This window comes from Convolutriloba macropyga, chromosome 3 (genome assembly GCF_964194025.1).
Source record: "Convolutriloba macropyga chromosome 3, txConMacr16.3, whole genome shotgun sequence".
Lineage (NCBI taxonomy): Eukaryota > Metazoa > Xenacoelomorpha > Acoela > Convolutidae > Convolutriloba > Convolutriloba macropyga.
In genome coordinates, this window is record NC_134470.1 from 37205575 (window position 1) to 37220982 (window position 15408).

Consider the following 15408-nt stretch of genomic DNA (forward strand, 5'->3'; position numbering starts at 1 on the left):
ATCAGCATCAAAACTATTCACGCATTCCTATCTCTTTTTTTTCAATCTTGCCTGAATTAAACCATGTTTGCGTGGACTGGATTTTGAACGTAAAATTCTCCCATATAGACTCAAGGTTTTCAGTCTTCTCTGCAATTTCAAAGAGCTCCTCTTTCTGCTTCATGAGTTTCATAGAAAGGTCTATTCACTGCACAATCAATCATTTAACCTTGAAGCGCCTATGCTTTTTATCGCTGGCTTTGTTTGGATCTAGAATTGTGACGAAGCGATGAATCTAATTGACGTACTAATAAGGTCGAGCGAGGAGTTGTAAAACAGAAAAAAAGCAGACAAAACTGTAATCTGAAGCAAGCAGCGCGCAAAGAATCAGGAAAAAGAGCCGACAAAACAAAAACTTGAGCCAGCAGCGCAAGAAACAACGGGAAGATGGACATACAAAGCAAAGACGTCGAGCAAGTAGCACTCAGCAAAACGAAGAGATCGGGAAACAAAAAGGCGGGAAATGGAAAAGCACCAAGCCAGGAGTCGAAAGTGGCTATACCAGCAGAGCAAACTCAAACATATTACAATAGCAAACTCAAACAAACTATTCTTAATTCCCAAAGAAACCAACCTGACACTCTAAAGATGTAGAGAAGCTACAGATAGAGAAAATAGCACATATCATGGGGTTTAAAAACAAAAAAACTGCCAAAAAGTAAACAAGCGACATCAAAATGCTTGCAAATTAGTATATTAAAATCGGATAACAAACCAGCCGTAACTCCTGAAGAAATTTAAGTCACATCCTAGCACTCAACAATGCTAAACAAACCAGCACTTTAGTAGGACCTGAAATTATACTACAGCAAAACTCAATATACGGCATCAAAAACAGATAAACTAGAAAAGAGGGAGACACAGCAAAACGGAAGCGAAATGGACAGAAAATGAAAAAATTAAGCTTGATGAAAATTACGGAAAAAATTAGTTGACTCAATAAGTGGTTAAAGCAAAACTTTTAGAAAGCGCATCTGACGAAAACCAACCACAAGATAACCCTAAATAGTGAGTAAACCAAGTCATACCGCCATTGAGCGTGTCGACTCCACCAACAACGCAAAACTAGGAGAAATGCAGGTTATCAAAGATTTCAGTGAGTTCCGCCTCTCTAGCGCACGATAGTTACGAAGCGGTTAACACAATAGTGAGAGCTTTCAGCTCAACCACAGCCTTCTGATGCAATGCTCTGTACTTTTTTTTAAAAAAAACTGGGGTTATTCAGTTTACGCTTAGGGACAAGGGTTTGCACTAAGTGGATGCCAACTAGCTGACTACGCTTGAGCTGGTTGTTAATTTCAGGAGCTTCCTCTCTGGTGCGATAGAATATAACTTCCACAACCTCCTGATTTTTTTCGAGCGTTAAACGAGCTGAGTTGGTGATAATAGTCTATTATGTTTGCTGCAATGGCAAGACAATGAATTGTTCATTACATCATGCCATATAAAGAGCCTATTTTTGTCTTGCAAATATTGACTCAATTGGAACTGTGCAGTTTGTTATACTTTCAAAACTTTTGGCTTAAAACACAAATTCAAACGCTTGAGGCTAAGTTTTCTTGGCATGATACCTTGTAATTGCAACCAATATGAAGACCATAAATTTTACTACAGGGTCATTGGTGTGAGATTTGATCAAACTCCCAACCATAATAAACTTTAATCAAGATATCAAAAAATTCAAGATTCCAAATGAGCATAATTTGGGGTTACATTCTGATTTTTTCTTACATTATTCGAAAAACTTCGAACTTGAATTGTTCTAACACAGTCATGAGATTTTTAATTATCATCTGATTGGGGTATCTCTATGCTATACTGATCGGCTACATTTTGTAGCGTTTTCAATATTTGTAAAGTTTTCAAACATTTTCAAGGATGTGGGTGGTGGTGCTAGGACAATAGATCGAAAGACAACAGATCGAAAGCAAAAATTGGGACAATAGATCGAAAATTAAATTATTCAAGTTGCGTATTGGCCAATCTGATTTGAGCGCTCATATTATACAGCATATAACATGTTCTGTTGTGATATTTTGTTCGGTTGTGATAGATTCATATCAAGTCCCACGGGCCGCTAAGGCATGGCCATGGCTCGCGAGGCATGGCCATAATGTGGTAATTATATTGCAGCTCGCAAATAATGCTTAATTTCAACCAATAAGGATAGAGATTAATTTTCGATCTATTGTCCCAATTTTTCTGTTTTCGATCTGTTGTTATTTCGATCTATTGTCCGGTCACCGTGGGTGGTTGTAGGTGACAATGGGAATTCAAATTTAACGGTAAAAAATAAAGATTGGCCGTCTAGAAAACCTTTTGTCAGTTTCAAGGATTTTTTTTTGTTTGAATGAGTCTCATAGTTTTGTTGCTGCCAATTTATGTTCACGTGAACAAAATTTGGCAGCAACAACACTGTGTACACAATTCAAAACACTTGCTTTGCTCTTGCCTTGGGGACTCGAACTTCGTCAACTTCAAGGTAAAAAATCTGAAATATCACTAATTTGTTAGCACTTTGACGCTGGTCACCGGTGTTGTTGAATAGGACCATAAACCATCGGGGTTGCTGCTTTTTTGCCTTTCGTAATGATGTTCATGTCCCAAATTTGCCGCTGCTCTGCAGTTTACTACCAATACGAATGAAGGAATTGCCGTTAAACGTATTAAAGACACGTACTGAATCGCGTAACTGACTCGGACTGAAATAGAATATCTTGAAGTCTGCTTCGGTCGAAGTGTTAATGAAACTTATAAGAAATGAAGCATTTCTTAAGTTAACTGCAGAGTGACCGACAATAATTTTATCTTCAAGCACTGGAATTTTGTTAACCTATCTGTGTTTCGACTACCATTTTCCACTACCACTCCTGGATAACGAGCGGTTGTTATAGCTGTTTTGGTATCACCTATAATATTGGTTGTTACATTTGGTAAGGCGCACAAACTTTCAAGCTCAAGATAATATCCTTTCACAAACGGCACCAGAAATATAGGTGCGAAAACACACAATCGCTATAATAGTTTTATTTAAGCATATGCAACTGTTTCTGACAGTAACTTTATCTCACAACATCAAGGCAGAAGCGAATGAACATAGAAGTTTTAAAAACTTAACAAGATAAAACTTCAACTAATTGAAGAAACCCGCGAAAATTAAACAAAACGATTTTTTTCTGTTTTTTTTTGTCTTCTGCATACGTGTTTAAAAAGTCTCGTGTTATAAAAAAGTAAACAAAAAATTTAATTTCTTTTGTTTTTTTTTAAAAAAAAACTGTATAATCCAATACATTATTATTATTTCAATATTGTGCTTTAGCAATTTTGTCAAATTAATTTATAAAAACATTTTAATAGAATCTCCCACCCCCGCCATTTTTCTTTTTTTCCTTTTCCTTCAGTTTTCTTTCCAATTTTTTATTAAAACAGCTCCCTTTTTTCAACCCGTCTTTGTGGTGTGATGGGTTGAAAAAAGGGAGCTGTTTTATTTTATGGTGTGATTCTGATAAATATCAAAGGTAGCCTCTAAGGGCTAAAAAATGTTATATATTCCCCCCTCATATATATATATATATATATATATATATATATATATATATATATATATATATATATATATATATATATATATATTCCCCACTTTTCAGCCTCTCATATATATTCCCCCTTTTGAAAAAAAACTGTTGGAACAATAACTGCAAAACCAAAATAACGCAACTTATCATCAGCTAATGTGTGAGAAACTTATTCCAATCTTTATTGTGAGGGCTAACATTTTTTTGAAATTTTTTTGTTTAATTGTTGTACCGGCATCAATGATACCGTTGCTAAGAACTTACATACTATAACCAAGTTTTTAAATTTGCTTGAAAACTTTTTTCGGATTTTGGAGAACACTAGGAATTAACTACATGAAGTTATGTTCTAACTCAGTGTCCAAGTCTATCAAATTTATATTTTCCTGATAAAATTCTTCATTTTTACCATCAAAGCGGTTATCTGTTTATGTCTTCTGCTCATGTTAATATTTATTTTTTAAATTGAATTTATATTGAAAAAAAAAATAGATTAATTTGGTTGCTGCTAAAATGGCGTTCAATTGTGTATGTCAGAAGTTTTCATCAGCAGAAATTAATTCCTTTGTGTCGGAATCGTCTGAGTGGCACACAATTATACAAATCAAATCTTCCTCACTGTTTTCAGCTTGGTTAAAGTTAAATTACCACCTATTGTTTGCATTATTTCTATGCGGAAACGTTTTTTTTATTTGTTTCCACTTGAAAGAAAATGGAGAACTTTATGCTAGCCCCACTTTTTTGTTTTGAAAAATTTTGTCATTTCTGAGGGCATCGCAGGTCAGCATAGGTGGTATCAATTTGAACCTCTGCGTCTATAATTTCACTACAAAATAAAGTTTCAGGAATTTTGTTTTTTGGAAAAAATTTTCCCCTTAATTTTATTTTCAGACAATTTTTAGACTTTTTAAATTTGAACCCTTCCCTAACCTCAATTTCTCATTCAAGGTTCAGTTCTTTTTTAAACTTTGTTTAAGTCTGGGGACAAAAATCATTTGAGATCTGTCCATAGATGGTTTTTCTTTAGAACTTTCCTTAAAAGTCAAAACAAATATAAAGATTTTTTGTATCAAAAAAGAAAAATTCAGGCAAATTTTAGATAAAACCTAATCTAAAACAATTCAATTGTCCTCAAATACATAGCAAATTGGGGTTGACGATAACGGTGCAAAATTGCAATCCAAAAACGAATGCGATCATCCAGTAATGTGATAATGTGAATACAAAAATTTGACAATAATGATCTGATATACAAAAATCACTAAATTGTAGAGACAACTCGTGGTATCAGAGCCATCAAAAACCAAAGCTCTAAATAAAAACAATAACATGCGTTAACGCATACATTGAGTGCAAGCCAATCAGACCTTTCATTGACCAAAGAAAGTCGAAAGTCTTATGACTACAAAAAAGACAACAATTAAAGGCAAACCCAAAATTAAATAGAAAAGTGAACAAAAACACAAAATTCTATGAACAATGATTCTTTGGGAACGAAAAAGTGTTCATCGAGCCCAATTTGTTTTTTAATGGGTTTTCATTATTATAACCTTGATATGAAAAAGTACTTGTCTCTAAATGAGACGATAAAAACCAAAAAATTGTGAAAAATCAGGAAAAGTTCTCTCCAAAAGAAATCGCGTCTTAAGTTTCATGTGAGGCCAAAACAAGACTCGTTTTTATTGCCTCTCGTGTTTGAGGAACAAAAAATTTTTCCTAGTTGTATCGCAGAAAACAATTTTGATCCAAGACTTTGATTCCAAAAATCTAAAGTTTAGCAAAATCACGCCAAAATTGAACAAAGTCACATCCAATTATCAAATACTCAAAAAATTGAACCTCGAGAAGTACTCAAAAAACAGAAGGTTCAAAAAAATGTTTGTAGTATTAGATTCCACAATGGATAAGCTTTTTAAAACTATCACTCGCGATTCTCTACGATTAATATATCGCTCGGCCAAAATTGACTGAACAAAAAAACCATTTGAGTATGTCCATATTTTTTTAAAAAGAAATTATGTTTTAAAATAGCTTAAATAAAGGAGTATAATAAAAGTAATCGGCTGCACAATTTTTTTGAAAGTTCCTCCGCAAAAAAAAGTGTTTGTCGGAGTAAACATTCCACATTTCAATTTCGAGTTTAAACAGAAAAATTTTAACTTAAATTGCCATTAAGGCATCACCTTTTCGTCTTCGCTTTTTTTCAGCTTGAAGTTTGTAACAAGAACTCTTGAATTACTCAAAGAGTTATGGAAAATGACTGATTGCGCACAATCAAAATCGTCAATAATGAAAGAGAAGTCGAAATTAAAAGGCCCTTGTTTATTTGCAACAAGTTTCAGGATAACATTTTGAAAACAATAGTCATCATAATTTAAGTGCAACTAACTATTTCGTAATTAAAGATTTCTCATGTTTTTGCGTCCTCTGAAAACTCAAATATTTTTCCTGTTCTTTCTGTCTCAAATTTCGTTGAATTTGTAATAGCTTGATAAAAACAATATTTGGTGCTATTACGAACGTTCATGAAATATTCTTTTCGATATATTGATAGATGTTATGCTTTCAAAAACAAATGTGGGAACGCTCTGTGCCACGCACATATCAAGCGAGCCTTCCTGTTATATATCATCTCAAAAAAATTAGAATCGCTTCCTTTTTTTCGGAGTTTCTCTATCGACCAATTCAAACTGATTTCATCAAACATTTTGTTCAGTTCGTGAAAATTTGGAGGAGATGCAAGATTTCATCGTGTTTGCTCTATTCGTTTGCAGAAGAGAGTTAAAATAACCAAGCTTTAGAACATGTTATGTTCACTGAGACCTGAAACAGGTATCTTATAGAGCACCAAGAAAGGACTGATTGAGATTTTTCCATTTTCATTTAAAAGTTTGTTTGTCTCATGATATGAAAAATTAACCTTTAGGTCAGGCAATTAAGTTTATCTCAAGAATGTATGACTTCTAATTCAACTGGGAGTATAAAGGGGTGTTTTCGGTCAGCTATCGGTTCAACTTTCTCGTCGTCATTGGTTACTTCCTGGCTAGCTTTGGAACTTGAAAGAGTTGCTGGAACTTTAAAGAACAAGCGCGGCAAACTTGAGAGATTCAAACAAAAATATGCCGCTGAGGTCATTTGATGTCAAAGTAACACGAGGGCGGTCTCTGTTCGATTCCCCTCTAAGATGAAAGGGACATCCAAGTTAACTCAAACGACATTGAACTTGGCAAATTGCTTTGGAAAATTTATTTTAGAACCTGATGACGATGCTCCACCAACACTGATTAGCTCAATGACGCTTTTGTTTTGTTCAGAAAGGGCAACTGCATTAGCAAACTCGGTATCTTCCAAAACAAACAAAATGTTCCGGTTTGATGGTAAACAAGTCCAAAGTAGTCACGCTTTCGAATTAGTTTTGAGTTGGCTTGGATCTAAGCTAACATATCCAGCAACAATCTGAACACTTTATTATTTCATCCAGTTCCTCGGAACCACTTGAGGTTTATTTGGCCATTTGTATCAAATTATTCTTCTGTAAAAGTTGGGTAAAATTGTTGTAAATTAATTTGCAAAAATGGGTAAAGGAAATTTGAAACAGAAAAAATACAGAACTTCGTTCTTGGATTATTACGTGGCAATTTTACTAGCAGGGGTCTATGCGATTACACCAGGCTCTCAGTGAGTATATTTTGCAACAATAATTGGTGTCACCATTTTGTGGGAAAAAAAGATTGCATTGTTTTCAGCGGAATAAAGGACAACTGGTCATGGTACCACATATTAGGACTTTAACCCCCCCCCCCCCCCACCCCCTTGTACCTATTTACGCAATCATTGAAATAGCCGGTCAAGGTCATGCTCGGAACTTAAGTTAAAATTCATGGAAACAAAGTCATACTTTCCAAAAATTTTCTATCAAATTTTAATTTTCTGGCATTGTATTTTGAGAGGTTGAGAGCACTGGCGTACAGACAACCAACAATTTAGAAAGTGTATGGATGAATAAACTTTCACTACCAACTTGAAAGTGAATTCTGAGGCGTGTATTTGATCGAGTGTATTTCATCTCTTTGAGGTATTTTTGACAAGTTCGAAAGGGTTGTTAATACTACATTGACAAAGGCAATACCTTTCTAAACAAACAGAATTTTCCGCTTTCAAAACAAACACTCTTAGAGTAAACAAAATAAACAAAATCGTCCCCGTTAAGGACCGGCCTTGAAGAATAAGAATTTAATCGTAATTTGCAACATAGCACAAGCCGGCTTGGTGTTTCCTAGTGGAAAAATTGATATTTTCGTAAATAATCAGTATATAACTTAGTCTTAATTTTTGCATAAATTTGTTGAAAATTATTTCACCATGGGTAAAGGCAAGTTAAAAAAGAGACAGTATCAGGCCACAAATATGGATTACTGTGTGGCTATACTACTTGCAGGGGTGTATGCTATCACACCTGGTTTCGAGTTAGTACTTCTTCAGTGATTGTTTCTTTAGCGTCTGTAGAGATAGTTGCGCTGAGTCGAAACTGATTTTGGCCTCTCAGATCCTGACTTTTGTTGCACTTGCTATCAGTCGGTTCAATATTAGATGGGTTGCAGGAAAATTCACTGTTTCTTAGCTCCTATTCTATTGAAATTGAAATGGCTTCTTGTGAGGTCCCTTAGTATATATTTCACAATGAAAGTAATTCCAAGCCATGGTCACGAAGAGGCTTCGAGATTTCCCCTTTAAAACCCGTCGCCCGCAAATAAAATACTTCTCCCACTCCTTTTGTAAATTCCGTTACACATCTCAAACCAAAACAAACAAGTACTATAGAACAAATAGAAACAAGTACAGATGCGAAACAAGTACTATACGCTAGAACGTCGTCTTGGGCGCGGGGGGCATACAGGGTTGAGGAATACGCGGTATGGTGATAGAACCTTCGCGAGGTGAGCACTGTTTTTTTTTTCAGATGTTTAGATACTTAGTTTATTTTTTATTTAACACAGATGTTTTAAGATAAATTTGCAGTTTTTCCTGTTCCTTTATAGATACACGACAGGTCTGTTACAAGCTGCGTGGCTCAACGACAAAATCCTTACTCCCAGCATTGCCTCCTTAATCAACAGTTTGACCTTCACCCTTCCTTGTATCCCAGCACCGATAATCCAGCGAATCCTAGACAGATGTGGTCTCAAACCCTACACGATCGCGGCTCTTGCTTTACCCTTGCTCCTGACCGGAAGTATTTGGAGCAGCTACTGTTCCGATCATGTTTCACTTTTAATTTCCAATGGAATTTTAGTCGGGATTGGCTGCAGTGTCCAGTTAATCAGCAGCTGGAATGGACTGTACTACATTTTCACTGATGATCAAATTTACCTGTTCAACGGGTTCATGTTAGCTGGCGCGGGCTTGGGCATTGTCCCTATAAGCATGCTGTTTCTGTTCGTAGAACCCGAATACGGTTGGAGGCTTACACAGCGGCTGAGCTCATTGATGTATCTGAGTCTACTAATTTTTGCCGTAACTTTGCTCCCACCTGTTCGCAAATTTCTTGGAATCAAAACACGCGAGGAAAAGATGGACGGATACGAACAACTCCTCAGCCAATCAGAAGCGGCGGACGAACGAGCCAATGAGAATGAAGAGAAGTTTGTTGAGTCTTCAGAGACGCATGAAAAGGACAATTCATCTTCAGAAGATGAGGAAGCATTAGAGGAAAATTTAATTGACGACAATGACGATGTTCCCGCTATTGCTCTCACCAGTTTAAGATCTATCAGTTATCAACAAAATGAGCATAATGATTCAAGTTCAGACGGCTCCATCAAACCTATGAAATATGTATTCTCGAATGTAGCGTACTTGCTAGCAATGATTTCATTTGTGTTCACGGCTACCGCGTACGATACAATAATGGTACACCAACCTGTGAGAATGAAATCTTTTGGAATTGACCCTAAAGCAGGTGCCTTCGCATTGGTAATCAACGGTGCCATTCAGGCCGTTGTTCGAGTTTCAGTGGGAGTTTTGACCGCAAACAACATAATTTCTGCTGCTCGTTTGAGTCAGATAGCAAAAGTGTTCTTTTTAGTGTCAACAATTTTGAGCATGTACATAACAGATGCCTATTACCAAACTGCTTATTACTTTTCGTTGGGTTTTGGCGGCGCTGTGCTGAACACTGCTGATTTTTTCCTTGTTAAAGAATCGCTGAAAAAACATCGAGATTTTGCGGTTGTTATGGAACTTTCCGCCGCTGGGTTCTTAACGTTCCTGACTATGACATTTGTTGGGGTTTTGTATGAGAGAATGCAGTCTTATACATTGGCCTTTTACCTTCTAACTGGGTCATTTGTTCTCGGATTAGTGCCCTCGTTTATGTACGAAATTGAGATGAATCGAAGAAACAGACGAGACGATTCAACTCGGCACGGGTACACAGCTTTAAATTAGTTATAACGTGTCATAAACTAATTAGTTACAATATTGTATTGAGGCCAAAGGTCACCAGACATTGTTCACGTTCGTACACCGAACTGAATAGTATATTGATGACCTTTTATTTTCACTGTTGTATCTGTTTATTTTTTTAGGAAATTTCGACAGTTTTAGTAAATTTTGGAAATGATGTTGATTTTGCTCAATTTATTTTCTCCATTACTTTTTTTGAATTATAACAGAATAGGGTTATGTTATAATAGTTGTGATAAAAAATTGAGTGCCATGGGAACCAAAAAAATGATCGTGAAAAGTGAATCGAAAAATTGATCGTGAGTTGAGGAAAACACTGGACAACTAAAGTTGGGAAAAACATGGTAAACATTAGACAAGATTTTGCAAGGCCTCACTGCCCAAATGGAAATATATATACAATACAAAACAAATGAAAATCGACAATAAAATCTGTCTCTAAAATTGAAGTGCACGTATATTGGTCAACAATAAAGGTCAAGGAAGTCGTGACCCACTAATCCATAATGACTATTTTGTAGGAACGAGCAAATGATATCAGAGATATCAGCGAAACATGTTTTATGCTCTTATCTCAACCAACGCTCTCGGAATATCTGTTATGAAGGAAAAAAACTACCATAAGGTGTTGTCAAATTTATTTAATTTGAATTGAATGCAGATTATTTCTGTTCAGAATAAACTACTGAGTACATGCAGAGAAACTACACTTGATGAAAAATGAATGGCCTATTTGTTTCACGCCTCATGATTTTCCATACTCCATCCAGCTGCTAACTTTTTAGCCGCTGATTCGATTAGAGGAAAATTGATTTTGACTACTGCCCGGGTCAAGAAAATTTATGAAAGAAATGCGCCCAGGTTGAGATTTAGACAAAAATGGCATCTGATCAGACCGTCCCAGACAAAAGCGACCTCTGATCAGACCGACCGAGACTGAAGTGTCCTCTGATTAGACTATCGTGCGCTCGAAGCTCCGTGTGCGCTTAAAGTGCGCTCAAAAACCTCCTCTGTTCAGACTACTGTGAGCTCGAAAATCATACCCTGATCAGACTGAAGTGCGCTCGAAAAAGCCTCTGATCAGACTGAAGTGCGCTCGAAATTGCCTATAATCAGGCTAAAGTGCGCTCGAAATCACCTCTAATCAGACAAAAGTGAGCTCGAAATCACATCTGATCAGACAAAAGTGCGCTCGAAGTTGCCTCTGTTTAGATTAAAGTGCATTCCAAAGTCTGATTAGAGAATGATCTTGAACATGAACAAATCTCTCAATATCGTTATAATATATTCATTTCATGAAAATCGACGTTATCAATCTTTTATTCAACTAACAAAAAGCTAATTCTATAAGTTTTGCTAATGAAAATAAAACCAAAAAAATGCTCAAAAAAATTATTGAGTATGTCATTTATCAATGCTTTTAACTGAATAAATGAAATTAGACAGCTTTGCATAAAAACGTCTTGATCTACTTTGATTCGAAACCTTTCTGTGAAGGGTTTCGAATCAAAGTAGACAAAAGCGACAAAAGTTAGCAGCTGGAGGGAGTTTGGATTATCATCTGAGGCGTGAAACAAATAGGCCATTCATCAAGTGTAGTTTCTCTGCATGTACTCAGTAGTTTATGCAAACAGTAACTGCAAACACGGCTAGCCAGAAGTAATCAAGGACAAGTAATCGTAACCAGGAAAAGCCAGTAAAAACCCTCCACGGTGTTTATAATGGCTTCGTACCCCAGAAACAGTGTACAGTTTAGAACCAATGTCCCAAATTCAAATTCAAACTCAAAAACTCTTCAAGCTGCTGCTGTAATAAACTTGATTGTTGATGGTTGTACATGAAATTTGCTTTGTGAATTTGCTTTTTGAATTGACTCGAAACTTTTCTGTGAGGGGATCAGCAGTTGCTATCAGCTGGACCCCTTGGTTCTGATCAAACCCATCAGATTTTCAGACTGAGTTCTGATAAGAGTGCTGTTTTATTGTTGACTCTTACTAGGGAAAACAAATAGCAGTAAAAAAACCAAAAAAAACTTGAATAAAAGTCGCTTGACTTGGTCTTTGGTCAGATTATTGTGCGCTTGAAACTGCCTCTGATCAGACCGTCCCAGACCAAAGTGACCTCTGATCAGACCGCCCCAGACGCAAGTTCCAGACAATTGCCCAGACAAAAGTGCGCTCGAAGCCTTTTCCAGACCAAGTAATTCAAGCGCACCGAGAACGTGTGTGCGCTCAAAGATGGTCTGATCAGAGCTCAATTCGGTCTGGCCACCTCGACCTGGGTGCTGAAATGCGCTGATTTTTCAAAAAGTTCGGCGCAAAAATCTTATATAAAAATGCGATGAAATGTGCTGAAATGCGCTGAAACTTTGAAGCAAACGCGCTGAAAACCGCGCTGAGTTTTCAAAAAAAAGCTATCACTGAGAATCGAACCCTGCTCTCCGGTGCCACAGCCTTCACCCAATCCACTGCGGCAAAGATTCTTGAACTTCTTCCTATTTAATTTAATTTTATATTGATAAACAATTTAGTAAGAAATGCCCTGAAATTATGTAAGAAATGCGCTAGAAATTCAGCGCATTTCTTACATATTTTCAGTGCTTTTCAGTGCATTTTTAAGAAAAAGTTAATCGTTATATAAGGAAAACTAAATGGTTCGAAATTGAGGAATCGTTGTCAAAAAGCGTTTAAATCCACTAAATAATTTGAAGAAATGCGCTGAAGTTTAACTACATTTCTCACAAAGTTTCAGCGCATTTCAGCGCAAAATTTTGTAAGATTTTTGCGCTGAAAATTTTGAATAATCAGCGCGTTTCAGCTCATTTCAGCGCATTTCAGCGCAGTCAGCTCATTTCTTATATAATTTTAGCACTTTCAGCGCACTTCTTAAAAAATAACGCGCTGAAACGTCGCTGACATCTCGACCCGGATGTGAAACTATACTTTTTTCTTCAAAAACTTCGCCAGATTCTATATTTTGATTTTTGTCTGCTACGAACTCTTCCAACTCATTTTGCAACAACTCTAAGACTACTAGAAGGATTAGTGTGATAAACTATTGCTCTCGAGTGTCAAACTATTGCTCTCGATTGTGGCACTGTTCAACCCCGTATCAAATTTTCCTTAACTGCCGCCAGAAACTTGGGCACAGATTAAACAGGATTTTCCCCCGAATGAAGTTTTTGTTAAATTTTTCGATAAAATGGCAAAAATGAAATGAAACTTACTTTTCTAATAACAATAAAAATGATCAGCTTAAAGACAAATGCTGTTGGGGTCAAGTGACAAAGGTAAAGCAGTTTCAATGGCAGAGAAACTCTATTTTCGATTATTTCGAGGGTAAGCTCAAATACTTTCAGAGACGTTGCTTGTCGACAATCGTTATTACAAACCTGAAATTGCATTTCAAGATTGCGTTGTTAAGATTGGTTAGTTACGTAACTGCGCGTTGACAACTTCTTGTAAGCTGTTTTGTAAAAATTTGTTCGCTTTGATGAAAACCGGCTCAAGAAAACGTGTTCATTTTCCCTGTTTTTAATTAATTTGTTCAGGTCACAGCAGCTGAGACTGACTAGCTTCAATTTTAAGAACCAAGTTTTTGTTGTTTTAGAAATTTACCAAAACAAGGTTACAAAATGACAAAGTTACTCTAAGATAAATTTACAGATCACTGGAAGCACAGATTTAGTTATTATACACTTCAGATGTTTAAAAAGTCAAATATCCTAAAAAAACGAATAGTATCAGCAGAAAATGAGCTTCGGTAAACTATAAATAGGTGATTGACTAAATGTTTTAAAGATTGGTCATTATGAGTGCTTAATCAACAATTGCTATTTCTTCTTGACCTAATATTATAGAAGAAAAAAAGCTTAAGAAAGTTTTGACTAAGTCTCAGGGTTCAGTGGTTTGACCGTGGCCTCATTACTGGCTGCCCTGTCTTCCATCGGAAAACATTTTTGGTGATTCAAAGGACTTGCGCCAGTTTTATCACATGCGCCGTTGACTGTCTGAAGGATTCGGCCAAGAGCGCAGTGTCCTCGCATGTCAACATCCTTTAAGAGCCAAACCATGTCACTAACAATCGGATTTCCGAATTGCTAACCACTTTTTGCGACAATTCAGCAGAAGTCCTGTTCCTGTGAAAAACTTGTTCCAAATGAGAATTGCAAACGCTTGAGGCTCACCGGAGTGAATGGTCTGGCATTTATTGTTTGCTCAAGCATGTCGTCGTCATCAATACCTCTTCTGTAAGTGCTCATGAGCTCAAAACTGCATATTTGGCACCTTTGCAGCTCCTCGCTGAGAATTCTTACACACGTCCAAAGTAAGCTGATGAAGGTGCATTCGAACTCTATTTGATCCCCTGTTGGCTTACTTTACTTTCTGAATAATCTTGGTTCCTTCATTGATTCTTTCTTGAAGTTTTCGACCAGCACCAACGAAGTTGGCTCTGTTGTCCCTCGTCATTGATAGAAGTTTGTGGCAAGCTATGAATGGATTCGATACAATAAGGCAAGAATTTGACTTGAAACTTGGAGTCATTTCAAGGTCTACTGCTCACAGTGAGACATATAAGCGTCACTTATTGTTCCTTCGAATAGTCCACCCCTAATTTTCCGACAGAATGAACAAATGCCCATCTAAAATCTGGAGATTAGCTATCAATGGCATACTTCGTAGATTTTTGCTCCTTTTGTCAAACAAGGCATTTCGCTTGTCATCAACACTGATGCCCAGTGGATTATTTGCCATATGTGCACTATTTACCATCTGTGCCCGATACTGATTCGACATGGTTAAGGAAAGTCAGGCAAGTATTCAGTCAGAACAACAGCAGAAATTGTGAAGAACAGTCATGTTAAAAAAACTCGAAACTGGAAATTGATTAATTTATACTAAACCATTTTAATCCTTTATTAATTCAATAATAAAATCAATCTCACAAAGTTCTTGAGGCGACCAATGAAACATTCTGGCGCCCAACGAAAGAATTGACAGCTAAAATTTCCATCTCGAGAATTTTATTTTCTCGTGATCAGGGTAGAGAAGGAAAATTTAGACAAAGACACATCCTAACCAACCCAACCCAAGGCAACCCATCATCGCCCACCCGAACAGAGTGTTTATATCTGAGATGCCTTTGATTATCTTATTCTTATTTCCTTTGACTCTGGTGATTCGCCAGCAATTTCCCCAGCGTTGTTTTCGTCTTGCACCTAGAGAATTTTTTCCGGACGTGTTAACAATTTGCAATAAATTTCAGCTCCATTTGTTTGATTGCTCCAAAACCACCATTAATTTTTTTCGCTATTGAAAAACCGACATTT

At 36.5% G+C, this 15408-nt stretch overlaps 2 protein-coding genes across 4 annotated transcripts in view; one reads left to right on the forward strand and one right to left on the reverse strand.

The window, feature by feature from the left end:
• LOC142337049 (uncharacterized) overlaps positions 1-10268 on the forward strand; it is a 48150-nt gene extending 37882 nt beyond the window's left edge. The window contains exons 1-2 of one of the 3 annotated variants that reach the window (XM_075386104.1): positions 7013-7292; positions 8654-10268. In XM_075386104.1, the coding sequence (XP_075242219.1) occupies positions 7189-7292; positions 8654-10061 (1512 nt within the window). In that variant the 5' untranslated portion in view covers positions 7013-7188 and the 3' untranslated portion in view covers positions 10062-10268. Of the gene's footprint in view, positions 1-7012; positions 7293-7873; positions 8081-8653 lie in introns of those variants that run through there. The other 2 variants (XM_075386105.1, XM_075386106.1) reach the window with 2 other exon arrangements.
• The window catches only part of LOC142336181 (uncharacterized), a 545590-nt gene that overhangs the window by 254917 nt on the left and 275265 nt on the right, over positions 1-15408 (reverse strand). The window lies entirely within an intron of this gene.